We start from the raw sequence: 12,388 nt of genomic DNA, 5'->3' as shown, positions 1-12,388 counted from the left end.
TTCTCCGTCCGCTCACCTCACTGGGGGTTAGGACATTAGATGACATTGAGATCATATCGCCTGAATGCCTTACCGTGTTTCATCGCCTCTGTCCCCTGATGGTTATGGACTTCTTTGTCCACATCATCAGTTATCTCGATGAAGCCGGCCATTTGGCACATCAGAGCTCTAGGCTGTAATATGGAAAGCGGTTAGAAACAGTAGGTGAGCCCGTCCAGTAGAAAGCAAACCTTCACCATTAGCAACCTATCTGCCATAGTATCCACACGCAGGAGAAAATGTCTTTGAGCGACAAGACAAGACAATTCGTCGGAATCATGCGTCTAAGTCCACCAGGTCCTTGACATAATTCGCGAGGCGTACTGTTAAGTGTAAGATATATTTTAGTACCATTTGTATTAAGAGGCATTGAGCAGTAGCACTTACGATTCTTGGTGTAGTTTAGTATCATGTACATGCCTCGAGCTGTAAGACTCAAAGTTGTATTCTTCGTCCAACTTCATCTGCAGCTCCAGAGAACTATCATCAACGCCAATCTGGAGGGTATTAGGCAAGAATCTACTCTTGCCATCCGTGACATCAACGCGATAGTTGTGCTCAAAGGCTTCATTGTCAAGGCCAAAGGTCTCAATCTTCTGATGTTCGATGAAACGCACCGTCCATACCGTCTTCACCATACACGAACTGGATGAGATCTCCAAGCGAGTTGCGAACAGTGCCATCATAATGTACCGTCACGTCCTCCAATGCCTTGACGAGACGACACTGGATATAACCAGTCTCTGCTGTCTTGACGGCCGTATCGATAGGACCTTCTCTTCCAGCCATGGCATGGAAGAAAAACTCCTGCGGCGTCAACCCTCGTAGATATGAGTTCTCGACGAAGCCACGTGCCTCCGGGCTGAAGTCGTCCTTGGTGAAAAATATGATAAAACTAAGCATGCAGTTTCAGCAGCAGTCTCCCAAAAGCACGAGTACACTTACTTTGAATGTCCCAGTAGATGCCGGTCTTTGAGCAGCCACGTGCGCAAGCCTCTTTCTTGAATTCAGAGATCTCATAGGCACGGGTTTGGCAGGAGAAACGAGGGGATGTTCAAGTTTGGACCAGGCTTGAAGCGCGCGATGATTGGGATCACATGAGCGCTGAGCCAATCGATACTGCAGCCACGGCTTGCACAGTACATCCCCAGTCAATGGATGCTATGCAGAAAGTCGTGCTCAGTGAAATTTGGCATCACAAGGCAACTATGAACATCTTACTGACTGACGCTATGGTCACAATGGTGTTTGAATCTATCAATACACCTCTGCTCATCATTACTATAACAGAATTACACCCAACAATGAGGGTGGCGCAACGTCAGCACTCATATTCAAGAGGTATCAACGAAAACCGCGCTCACCTCTTATATTACGTGCAGAACGCACCGCTGGTGGTGGCCTCACAGCAAGTGGGGCAGTCAGGGCCTGAAGTGTACACGAAGGTGTCGGTCGATACACACACTCATAAATGAATGCATTCCCGCCGTTAACACTCGAGTCCTGTAAGCATCCAAAATTACCTGCAAGCAACCATAAGCACATCCCCCACAGCCCGGAACACACGACTATGCGGCACGAGCACTCACCTGGGAAATCGCAGAACCGGTGTAGAGACTCATGCCTCTCATTGTGCAATATGGCAGTTTTCACTGGGGAGTACATGGCACGAACTTGTAGCATCACTCTGTGTGCTACCTGCAGCTATCTCTATATGAGGCGCAGCTTTCCCGCGCAACGCGCGCCATGCGCGCGTACCTTTCCCGCGCTTCACGATGTATATGCGCGCGCGCGCTTTCCCGCGCTGTAGCGCCCTATAGCGCCAGCCATCCAGAAGCATCCATCCACTGTCCACCAAGTTCCCTAGTGCGTATATTTCCATTTCTCATATTTGCATATCGTTCCATCTTTATTTTTATCATGGACCCTTACTTACATATATCTTTACATACCTTACTCGGTAGCGCTTCGGCTCCGCATGACAGCGCTTAGGCGCCATACTTAAGCGCCAGCAGTACATACTTACTAAAAAACAAACTTACTCTCCCACCAGAACGACAGAGGACTTACTGGTTACTACCCACTATTTACCTAGCAGAACATAGTAGAAATCTATTTGTTTACACCTTGCATCTCCCTTCTCTTGTCTTACATCATATCATCACCTAAGCAAACTCACTCTTACTCACTCTTGTTTCCGCATACACGCGCGCGCATTCCCGCGCTTCGCGCCATACACGCGCGCATTCCCGCGCCTTGCGCGCACCTGCGCTTTCTCGCGCTTCGCATTGGCCAACCAGTAGCGCTTTCAGCGCATACCTCTAGATCCTTGCTGCACTCGCTTCCCCTTTAGGGTCGAACGCACTTGTCGTCTCAAGTATAGCAGACTAGGCAACGCACGACCTTACAACAATTATAGATACAGTCAGGAGCATTGTTCGTGCCTCGCTGTATCGTTGAACCTTCACCGGCCAATAGGGATGTATGCGGTAGCTCCACAAGCCATCGCCGTAACAGACACGATCATAGAAGTGGTGAGATGAATTTCGTGTTTGTAGCGAGGAGAGTCCTAAGGTTTGATGATTTATCCTATCATCGTAGGTGCCGTTTGTGACGAGTCTGAGGATGTTGTTGAGTTCGTTGGAAATTTAAAGACGTAGTCGACACTAACGGGGAGGAAGAACTTATCTATCTGTCATGCTGTGAGAAGATATTCATGTCAGTGCGAGTCAAGCAAAAAGAGAGGGAAGTACCTTCAGAGTTCCAGATCCTGAAGTAAACAAAGGCTTGATCCCACCAACAGCAGCAGGGTCGATAAGCAGCATGCCCTTCCACCAAAGGGGTAAATCATAGCTGCCACAGAGGGGCGCATGCGTTTACTGTTGTAAAAAATCCGATATTCTCCGGATGGTACATGGCTGGAGACCATAGACGAAGCTGCGGGTGTCTTCGTTGAATGGACTTTATCTGGAGCAGTTGGTGCATTGACGGGAGGACATGTAGGATATGGCTGACGGCGGGATAAGACGATGACAAGGCATTGACAAACCGCCCGGCATTTTCCGGACACGCCCAGTGGGGTCATGGATATGTCCTCCGAGTCCTCATGCTTTAGGCTTATACTAATGCCACTGGAAGATTCGCAAGCCGTTACCAGGCCTGCATTCATACTATGGACTCGTCTCTTGATTTTGACCTTGTCAGATCTGCAGCTTTCTATGCGGAACTTTACCTTGTCATGGACGAGAACAACCACGATGCGCGTCAACTTTATGCCATACCGAACTCCAAGACGTGATACGGCGGATTAACTCTCAGCACATGTCACACGATCTTTCGTTACCTCAGCTTGCATTAGCTGGTGCAGGCGCAGGCGCCATCACCAGTTTCATACTGCAAGTCACCCACACCTTGCGCAAAAGTTGTAATTGATCATTGTTTTCAACTAGCACACCCCCGTGGAGCTTGTAAAATGTAAAGCGCAGATGATCACTCCTAGGCCGCTTTCAGCCTTTATACATGAATCCACCGCAGCAGCAGCCCTAAACTCATGCTTCGGGCCCATTTCTCGCCCTGTTCCCGGTCCTATAGTCATTCTCAGGAGGCAAGTTTCCTCGAGCAGTATAGGGGTTCATTTTGTCTCGGTGCAGACCCTCCTACTGAATGTGTTAGCCGCTCATACGCGCGTTTGTAGGATATAAAGACATACTTTGTGTACTAGCGTGTCTCCAATCTACTACTTGATCAGCATCCTTCCAGAGAGACATGTCGTCACCTCCAAGTTCACCCCAGGCAGTGGGAACTTGAGATGCCAGCACGATGCGAGAGTCGCTGAGGGAATTAGACTTCAAAAATGTTTGCACTGCGTCGATATCCTCGGAGATGCGAAACACAACTACTTGAAGGTTTGACGAAGCAAGAAGGGTCATCACTAATTCTGGCTTAGTCCTCCGCATATGAATATGTAAGCATAAGTGCGTCAGTCCATGAAGATACTCCAGACCAACTGTAGAGTTCCATAACACCCAAGTGTTGAGAATTTCAAGACTTGTCACTGTACTGAAGGCCTTGAAAGCGGAAAGAGAGACAAATTGGGTGTACTGGAAAATCGAGGATAAACTAAGCGATAACGATGTTAGGGGGAGGTCATTTAAGGGCCGCAGCAGAGGATTTGTTGTTCCGTTGAAGTCTGATGGTGCAATCCATAATGCAAGATTGGTGGTACCGCTGCACAAGGAAAGGATATCTGCGGCTGTACTCAGAAGTACATCGCCCTCGATGCACAGTGACTGCACAGCCCCTCGAGCGAAATTACTGCAGCGTTGGGACCGAATACGAAGTGAGGCAAGAAAGGAGACTGCAATGGTTTCATTTGACAAAACGATTTTTCGATAAAGCAGCCTTTCAGTCCTGCGACAGTAGTACTACTCAGTAACTCAGCATTCGGTGCTTCGGAATTGCTCACCAATAATGTACCCGCCGTGAAACAAACAGAAGGGAGTAAGCTTGCTGTATGCAATCAATAGCGAGAATAAAAATTTCTTTCTTGAGTTCGAGGGGCAACGCCGGCACTGGCATGAGTACCAGACGATGATGGGGAAACTAGAAGATGTCTAGCCTAAAGTTCGGGTACTTGGATCTCGAATTATCGAGCCTAACCCGTCGCATGGCTGAAGTCAGGATGATTTCGTTAGAACATTTCGGTGATTACTTACAGACGGGACACCTGACCTCTGAACTATGTTTTAGTCAAAATTATTTTCACTACACATGGGTCCAAACCCTCGGTGTTCTTGGACCGAGCAATGCAAATGCGGGGTTGAAGGAGTCTGAGTAAGTTCCGAGCATTTTAACCCTGACACTTTGATACACTGAAACCTAGGCAGATTGTGTTTCTATTTCGAATCTTCACGACACGCCGATTGTACACTAAACCTTACATGTTTGTATCCGAGGTAAAATTAAAGTCTGGTGTCGTATCGAGAGAAGGAAAATCATGCTCCGTGCAGGGATCCTGAATACAAGTGACTCACCGCACCAATGACATAGTATGGAAGCAGTACTAGTCTCAGTGTATCGGACCTTGCGCAAATGTTGCTGGCAGAAGTTTCGAATGTCAGAGTTGCAGGGCGGCCAGCAGAAATGAAGGGTCAACTAGTGGTGGACCAATACCGCTGGCACCAGTAGATGGAAAGCTTGCGACAGAGTGTCATCATCAGTTACTAGTAGTGGTCATGGGATCTGACTCACATGTGAAATTATCAGCAGGTGTTACACACCGGATGCATTTAGTTGGAGTTGACGGATCATCTAAGTGGCGTCAAGTACCATGGAAGGGCTGCAGACATTTGGGTTGTTTCCCCACTTAGAACTAATAGTACTCAACGTTCAGCGTTTGACGTTCAACCCTAGCCTAAGCCGTTTTAATAACCGCACTTCGGTCGAAATTCAAAATTGAGTCCATCTTGACGCTATATCATAAGTGATATGATCGCCGGCAGGGTCTCTCGGAACTTGACAACAAAATTTCGGGAGCCCGAGCACATTGGAATGCAGGGTCAGGGAGAATCCAAGAGGAACTTCTGTATCAGAGCAGGGTTAGCCGTCTTTGTGTGAGTTTGAGATGAGGAGTGAATTGAATTTAAATACGTTGCTCTCCAACTTGAAGGGGGACACCAGCGAACATGTTGTCTGACACAGATTCTGAGACTAGTAACGACTCACGCTCCTCTGGCTTTAATGATGGAGCCGACACTATCCTCTCGATGAACACTGAAAGTGCAGGCAAGGATGACCATCACTCCGCATCAAGAATCTCAACTCCACAAAGTCACAAGGACTCCTGCCCTGGCCCTGGTCAGTCGCATGGGCAAGGTGGTCCTGTGTATTCCTGCGGGTGCTATACGTATGGTGAGCGTGGCAGATTTGAATCACTCATATTCTGGCCGAGTAACTCACAGACTGGCTAAAACAGAACATCTAGCACCCCGAGGATATGACCAGAAGGACGTCGACCGCTGGAAAGCTCTGTTTGCTAACCTTGACTCAGACTCGGACTTGGAGGATTTCGAGATTTTGCTGATGAGTCCAAGTCTAAAGCGAAAGAGGTCACAGGACAACTTGAATGATGTAAGTATATGCAGCTGTATCTTTCAAAATTATGCGCTTACCTTGACGTGGATGCTCTGCACAATTAGGGTCGGGACATTACCAACGGGCAGAAATAAACTCGTATACCCATCTCGGATGAGCTCAGAAAGAGATTCGAAAAACTAGCTATTGAAGTTGCGGGTGTGCGAGAAGCCGTGAGTAGACTCGAGGCAGCCATCAATAGGCAAAGCGGAGTGATGGCTGAGGTCCGCAACGCGGTTGAAAACAACATGTAATGACACGGGGCCCTTTCAGATGTACTCGATAGTAGTAGTTTGTTGACAGTATGCAGGCTCTTCCAGAATAAGTCCCATTAACGACGGTGTTGGTGGAATGAGGTGGAAGTGTTCGATTTGGAGTGGGTGAATTCAGATGATTGGGAAGAAGCGGAGGCACGATGGCTGCTTGAAAGTTTGTGAGATACTGTCGTTGTGAAGTGATACAGAATCAACGTACCTTGGCTCTGCGAATAGAATATAAGAAGCGCGGGACAAGTAATGCGCACAATGCAGATGAATTATCTGTCGTGCCAGAAGAAAGGGCGAAGCTCGACGTCAACGAATGAGCGTATGAGGAAGTCGAAGACGCAGAGACATAGTCTCCTGATGATTTAGGTGTAGGTGGAGGGCGGGCACCAGTTGACGATGGATGGGCAAGAACTGCAAATCGTACAGGATCATCCTTCCTGTGATCGAATAGTTGACGACTTGCTGGAGGGTCTCTCTGATGGGAAGTAGGGGTGTTGCGGGGCGGGGATGAACTACTTGTTGCATCGGAAAAGGCTAAGTTGTGCGTCTCATTGGAATGGGATCCGTGTTGGGATTGAATGATTTGCCCTGCTGGGTCTGCTTTATGTAGTGGTGGCGGTGGGGGGTAGATATCTTGAGGTGCCATGAGAAATCTTCCGGGTTTGCCTCTGAGCAGGGTACAACATGAGGTGCGAGAATAGTCTTATGTGGAGATGTTGCTGCGGGAGAGTGGCGGGAAGGAACAGGTGGCGGATTAGGATTTGAAAGTTGCAGACGAGATGAAGGCGTTCGCGGGGACGACTTGAACTAGATAAACAAAATAACATATTTAGTCAAAAGAAAAATACGTACACGGTATTTCTTCTCTAGGGGGCAACCATGCGCTCTGCAAAATCGGTTGGCTGAGCGGGATCACGGTCCCTTGGCCTCCTTGAAAGCTTTGGCTCATCCATGACCTGTAGCAGCTCAAAAAGATGAAAGTGCTGCTACTTGCTGGAGGGTTGTGATATACGGCTCTGGGACGACTGCAAGATGTGAGTGGGCGGATGCAAGAGCAAATGCTGTGGGCATACCGTTCCTTGTCCCAGTGGAACAGGCTAGACTCGTCACTCGCCAGAAGGGACGTACTGGATTTCATCACACGTGCCAGCCTCTTTCGGATGCTCTCTTGGTCTTTCGGAATTTTCGTCATATCATTCGCACTGCACAGGGCATCGACACTGAGTACTGATTCAAGTCATTACATGGTGAGTTTATATACAACGATTCACATGCCATGGTTTCCAATAGTGTTACAGATTTCGAGAAGAACTGAGTTCTGCCTGTTGAAGATCGCTTCTATCTTGCTCATAGCATTATGCATTCCTGCAACTTCCTGCATGACCCCCTCCAGCAATTCCTCTTCACACAACACGAGATTTCTTCCGATCCTCCTACGTTTCTTGGGTGGAAGTTCAATGATAGGTAATGATGTTGCTCGCCTATTACTCATGTCATGGCCGAAGATGCGTGGAGTCTGCATGTGGCGGTAAGTGCATCAGCAGAAAAAATGGGCTGTACACACTCACGTTGTCATCTCCAGAAATTTTCCGCTTTCTATGAGATTCACCAGTGCCTTCAAGACCACCATCTTGGCCCCTTGTAGGTTGTTCAAACTTTTCGAGCACATGAATCAGGTGCTTATGGCATTTACAGGAATACACATGGGGCCCTGGCCCGTGGTCACAATGCATAGTGCATCCCCAAAGACATTCCGGAGTAGAACTTCTTGAGTGATTCTCGAGCAAATTGGCATTCGCCGAGATGGTCTCAATCCCATCATCGAAGTCACTGGAGCGGGAGCCGTTGTCAAGGGTATAGTTGGACGACATCTTTTTTGCTTACTCCGTCAAGCATGAGGCTTTTAACCATGTTATATCTTCGGAACTTAATCTGGCCTGTGTTTCGTTACATAAATTCTTATTGACCCTGCATTGTAATTTACCAAGTTCCGATCTTGCAAACGAGTTCGGCGGGGTCTGAAACCCCTCACTTCAAAGCGATCCCTCTATCACATCCACGGTGCATAGTATGAAGAGGCAATGAAACTCATTCGTATTCTCAAGGATCTGACAGCTTTTCTACTTATCATTGCTTTCGTTAGCATGAACCTCAAATGCGGAGGGGAATGCAACCGATTGTTCTCAGCGCCTAGAAGCCTGACTCGTCACCGTCAGACCTGCAAACATTGGCAGAGGCAACTGACTCTGCAGTCACAACATTTCAAACGCATCTCTGCGTCCCTACAAGATTCGCAAGCGCCTCCTGCGAAGAAGATGAAATTTAGTGCTCAAGTAGTAAGTGCATTTACTGCACACCGTACCCTGGACTCCACTCATTTGAATGTTAGCCAACCTCTGCCTCGGAATCTCCACCTATGCCTATGAACATCGCGACATCTGAATCTTCCGATATTCCTGCATCTCTGCCCAGCATCAATGATTCGGCAGTGGCCTTGTCTAGCGCCTCTGCACCTGACATTGTACAGGAGGAGCAGCCAGAGAATCAAGCTGGCCGTCCCCCTCGAACGCATCGCCTACCCTTACGGTTCAGGGACGAACTTCCGGTCCCACCACCTGCCATTCCAGTGCCAGCTTCGACGAACGTTGTGCGCCGGGTGGTTCTTTATGTATTCGATTCCTTTCGCACATCTCTCAATCAATTTGGAATTGGACGGGAGTATCGTCACCGACCATCGTATGACCCAGATGCTTTCATCTCCGTTGAGCAGCTATCCAATATTACGTCCAATCTCCCTTCCCTTGACGAACAGGATTCCACTGATCATTCCAGGATCCCAGAAGTTCCTTCGCAATCACCCCCTTGGCCGTGGAGGAGTATGAGCATCTGGCGCTTGATGTCTTGGAAGATGACCAGTAATAGTGGTCTTACATCTGAATCTCAGTTGACTCGCCTCGTTCGCGAAGTGCTGAAGGCGAAGGATTTCAGTCTCGACGATGTGCCTGATGATTTCAATGCTCACACCGAAATGACGCGCTTTGACGTCTCTGAAGCAACACTGGACGCTAATGGTATATTTCAAAGAGATAGCTGGAGGGAATCAGTAGCGGAAATACTAGTACCAACTAGGGAGAGAAATACAGCTGGTAACGGGCAACTATTTACTGTCCCAGGTTTCCATTACCGGCCACTCGTAGCTGTTATTCGTGCAGCCTTCTCAGAGGCATCATCGCGCTGGTTTCACCTCACTCCGTTCAAACGATTTTGGAAATCACCATTAACTGGACGAGAACAACGCTTATATGACGAGCTTTATACTTCAGATGCCTGGAATAAGGCCCACGACGAGCTGCAGAAGCAAAAGAGGGACGATGGGTGTCAGCTGGAGCGGGTAATTGCTGGACTCATGTTCTGGTCCAATGCAACGCACTTGGCTCAGTTCGGCAACGCTTCTGCATGGCCGGTCTATCTTTTTTTTGGAAACCAATCGAAATACGTCCGTGCCTGTCCAACCACCAATGCCTGTCACCCTATCGCATTTATCCCTTCTGTAAGTTTACATCCTTCCCATCAGACAATCAGCGAGTACCCTAACACGATTTGTCTCTAGCTACCAGAATCTATTGTAGGTTTCATTGGCAAGTATGTCAAGACGAAGAGCATCAGCGACATCCTCACACATTGCAAACGGGAATTGTTCCATGCGCTTTGGCGCATCCTATTAGATGATGAGTTCCTAGATGCGTATAGGAATGGGATTGTGATCAAATGCCACGATGGCATATCTTGACGAGTCTTTCCGAGGATTTTTACTTATTCGGCAGATTACCCAGAGAAGTGAGCTAATTTACTGCATCGACTTCCACACTAACTGACGACCTTCAAACAGAGTCCTTATTGCTACTATTCGCGACAAAGGAGTTTGCCCATGTCCCCGGTGTTTTCTGCCGAAATCACGCTTTGATCAGCTTGGTCTCAAAGCTGACATATCGGCACGCATCAAGAGTGTGCGCTTATACCTCAGAGATAAGGTCTTTGCAGCACGTGAGGCTCTATACAAACTAGGTGCTCCGATCAAAGGTGCTGCGGCCGAGCGTCTTCTGAAGGCGTTCTCATTGGTGCCAACTTGGTAAGCGCATTTAGCTGCAGACCTTTTTGAATAACTCGAGCATATTTTGCATTTAGAATACCTTCAATGAGCGACTTGGAAATCTAGGCCTTGATTTCTTTCCTATGCTTGTGGTCGATCTCCTTCATGAATTCGAGCTCGGAGTGTTCAAATACGTCTTCAAGCATCTTATAAGGCTTCTTTATGCCATCAATCATGAATCAGTAGCTTTACTGAATGAACGGTACATATTCATTAGCACGGCAGCCTCAATTGATGCTGACGATCCTTCAATGTTAAGTTTTCACTCAATTCCGTCATTTGGAAAGGGTGCCATTCGACGTTTCCCTTCAAATGTATCTGATGTGAAACAAAGAGCTGCACGACATTTCGAGGATGTCTTACAGGTGAGTTTGATCCTTGCTGCAGTGTTGTTCTTGAATCTGATTGTCGTTCAGTGTGCGATCCCTGCATTCGAGGGTCTATTCCCGAACTCACACGATGAAGTTGTCCGTATTCTCCTCTTTCGTCTGGCTGAATGGCACGCTCTTGCAAAGCTTTGAATTCACACAGACGACTCCCTTGATCTACTTAGTCGAGCTACTAGATGTCTAGGACAGCAGCTTCGAAAGTTTCGGGATTCCACATGCTCAGTGTTTCGGACTATGGAGCTCCCAGGGGAAATTGCTGCCCGTCAGAAGAAGATTTCCAATCTCAACTTGGCAGGTGCAGGAACAGGGCCATCTGGAGCGCGTCCCAAGGCTTTCAATATGCATACTTACAAGTTACACGCGCTTGGTGACTATGTAAGCTCTATCAAAATGTTTGGAACCACTGACTCGTACACTACCCAAATAGTATGTATTCACCTTCATCGAGTGGCAAGTAAACAGCTTAATCCTTTGAGTTTCCAGGGCGAGCTCGCACATTGGCTTTTGAAAAGGTTCTACCAGAGTACAAATAAACAAGACCCTCCGAAACAGTTAGCGAAGCAAGAACGGAGGCGCACTCGTATCAGACGTCTGCGAGAATCCGGCAATACTAAAGATAATCAACCTGCCGGAAGCCCACTACCGCTGGAAGCTCACCATTGTTTATCAAGTTATCTGGGTATCATCATCAATTTAGCTTGTTTTCTTGAAGAGCATCGAGGTGACCCAGCTGTCGTGGTAAGTTATATTTGTGTATGACTGTTCTAACACATTCAATAACGTTACCTGATAGAACTTCATACCAAAAATTAAAGACCATATTCTTTCTCGCTTGCTGGGTTTAGAATATGACGGCGACGAACGAGAATTTACGGACGTCGAGCGAAATGATGTGCGCTTCATCAACAATCTGAACGGCGTTTTCCAACCTAAGCGCTTCCAAATCAACTACACAACGTATGATGTCCGTAGGGATCAAGACACGCTCAAACCTGGAAATGGCTCTACAGTGATGATGCTGTCGAGAGAAAGCAGTGCGAGCGCTCACCCTTTTTGGTATGCACGGGTGTTGGGTGCATTTTCTATGAACGTTCTTCATGTTGGCCCCAACGCTCGTAACCGTTCGCCTCAGTACATGGAGGTCTTGTGGGTGCGATGGTTCGGCGTTGTGCCACAGTACCGCTGGGGCTTCCGAGAAGGCCGCCTCCCAAAGATTGGATTCGTTCCCGACTCACCTGCTGCCTTCGGGTTTCTTGACCCGTCGCTAGTGATCAGGGCATGCCACCTTATCCCTGCTTTCGCTGATCATCGTACAAACGACCTTCTCAGGCAAGGTCCCTCCGCTGCAAGACTGCCTGGAGAGGTCGATGACTGGGCTTCGTTTTATGTTAACATGTGAGCTTTATCTCGTT

General features: G+C 47.9%; 4 protein-coding genes across 4 annotated transcripts; 2 read left to right on the top strand and 2 right to left on the bottom strand.

The window, feature by feature from the left end:
* Positions 1-6,557: 6,557 nt before the first annotated feature.
* F5147DRAFT_778032 (uncharacterized protein) lies at positions 6,558-7,083 on the bottom strand (the record flags this gene model as incomplete). The annotated part of the gene is made up of 2 exons (XM_041442068.1): positions 6,558-6,590; positions 6,646-7,083. The coding sequence occupies 2 exons, from the start codon at positions 7,081-7,083 to the stop codon at positions 6,558-6,560; spliced, it is 471 nt and encodes a 156-aa protein (XP_041288456.1).
* A 220-nt stretch (positions 7,084-7,303) lies between these two features.
* On the bottom strand, positions 7,304-8,308 carry F5147DRAFT_778031 (uncharacterized protein; the record flags this gene model as incomplete). Its single annotated transcript, XM_041442067.1, has 5 exons — positions 7,304-7,393; positions 7,450-7,462; positions 7,511-7,657; positions 7,709-7,953; positions 8,006-8,308. 5 exons carry the CDS (start codon positions 8,306-8,308, stop codon positions 7,304-7,306), a joined length of 798 nt encoding a protein of 265 aa, XP_041288455.1.
* A 551-nt stretch (positions 8,309-8,859) lies between these two features.
* On the top strand, positions 8,860-10,047 carry F5147DRAFT_583689 (uncharacterized protein; the record flags this gene model as incomplete). The annotated part of the gene is made up of 1 exon (XM_041431742.1): positions 8,860-10,047. The coding sequence occupies one exon, from the start codon at positions 8,860-8,862 to the stop codon at positions 10,045-10,047; it is 1,188 nt and encodes a 395-aa protein (XP_041288454.1).
* Positions 10,048-11,769: 1,722 nt separating this feature from the next.
* On the top strand, positions 11,770-12,375 carry F5147DRAFT_583591 (uncharacterized protein; the record flags this gene model as incomplete). The annotated part of the gene is made up of 1 exon (XM_041431733.1): positions 11,770-12,375. A coding segment is annotated over one exon (606 nt), but the record flags the coding sequence as incomplete, so codon positions are not given.
* Between the last annotated feature and the right edge of the window lie 13 nt (positions 12,376-12,388).

The sequence above is a fragment of the Suillus discolor genome (genome assembly GCF_016758755.1).
Source record: "Suillus discolor strain FC423 chromosome Unknown F5147scaffold_66, whole genome shotgun sequence".
Taxonomy (NCBI): Eukaryota; Fungi; Basidiomycota; class Agaricomycetes; order Boletales; family Suillaceae; genus Suillus; species Suillus discolor.
This window is presented reverse-complemented; position numbering and strand designations above follow the sequence as displayed.